Source organism: Micropterus dolomieu, linkage group LG13, assembly GCF_021292245.1.
Source record: "Micropterus dolomieu isolate WLL.071019.BEF.003 ecotype Adirondacks linkage group LG13, ASM2129224v1, whole genome shotgun sequence".
Lineage (NCBI taxonomy): Eukaryota > Metazoa > Chordata > Actinopteri > Centrarchiformes > Centrarchidae > Micropterus > Micropterus dolomieu.
The window spans coordinates 687,436-688,723 of NC_060162.1; the positions used below are offsets into that span (position 1 = coordinate 687,436).

The window sequence follows — 1,288 nt, forward strand, 5'->3', positions numbered from 1 at the left end:
GTCAGGTTGGTGGGAGGAGCCAGTCGCTGTGCAGGAACACTGGAGCTTAAACATCAGGGAGACTGGAGACCAGTGGTTTACTCTCTCTGGACCCTGGAGACAGCAGCTGGTGTCTGTAGAGAGCTGGACTGTGGCTCTGCTGTTTCTGTAGGACAGAGAAAGGAGTCCTCAGACAGACCTGTGTGGTGGATCAGGTCTGTCTGTGTTAAGTCTGGATCTGCTCTGAGGGAGTGTGTATCCTCACATTCCTCTTCCTCCATCCTGGATCTCACCTGCTCAGGTAAGCCCATCAGTGACATCATGTATGACATCATGTATGACAGTAATGTCTCCAGTGTGTCCTCTCCTCTGTCTCAGTGTCTCAGTGGTTTCCATTGGACTGAACTGTAAAGTTCTCCAGGACAGTGACGTTCTAAAGTGTAGAGAGGTGGGCTTGTTTCTGGAAGCTTCACCTGACAGGACACACCTGGAGGAACCTGTCTGTCTGTCTGTCTCTGTGTTTGGGGACGTCCCACCAGGTGGGGACGGTTTGGTTGTTCGCAGTAGTTTTGGTATTTTTTCTCCCTCCCTTATTGGCTACTGGGGTTCTTGGCTGCCTGTTTCTGGGGTCGGTGCAGCACAGTTGTGGCGTCACACTCTCACTAAAAACTACATTCTGTAACAGGCTTATGCGCACACACACACACACACAGACACACACAGACACACACACACACACACACACACACACACACAGACACACACAGACACACACACACACAGACACACACACACACACACACACACACACACACACACACACACACAGACACACACAGACACACACACACACACACACACAAACAAATGTAGGTTGTCCCTGGTAAAATTATTCTTGATGCTTTTCTCTCAGTTACTCATTTAAATGAATTGTTCTGATTCCAGCTCTCCTGGCTGTGCTGTGTTCTTTATTTATTGTGCTTGACTGTTTCTTGTTTTCATTTCTCTCTCAGTTGTCTTCCTATATCAGCTGTTGGTTGCTGTTCGGCTGGTCGTCTCTTTGTTTGTTTGTTTGCCCCCCTCCCCGTTCTCTTGTTGTCCTTTCTCTGTACTGTCTGTTTGTGCCCCCCCATCCCCGTGTCTGCCCCCCTGTCCGGTGACAAATCAATTCATAATTAAATAAATAATAATACAGACAAAGGAGGATATTAATACTCTCTTGTTAAAGTAAAATCTGTCTGGCATCCAGCTCATCATACTCTCTACCAGGCTGCTGGGCAGGACAGGTTGAAAAAATAAAAATAAAATC

General features: G+C 47.4%; 1 protein-coding gene across 1 annotated transcript in view; it reads left to right on the plus strand.

The window, feature by feature from the left end:
• LOC123982168 (scavenger receptor cysteine-rich type 1 protein M130-like) overlaps nt 1-1,288 on the plus strand; it is a gene marked incomplete at its 5' end in the record, with an annotated part of 4,988 nt that continues 3,700 nt past the window's right edge. Inside the window, one exon of the mRNA XM_046067589.1 lies at nt 1-109. Coding sequence (XP_045923545.1) covers nt 1-109 — 109 coding nt within the window. The remainder of the gene's footprint in view (nt 110-1,288) is intronic.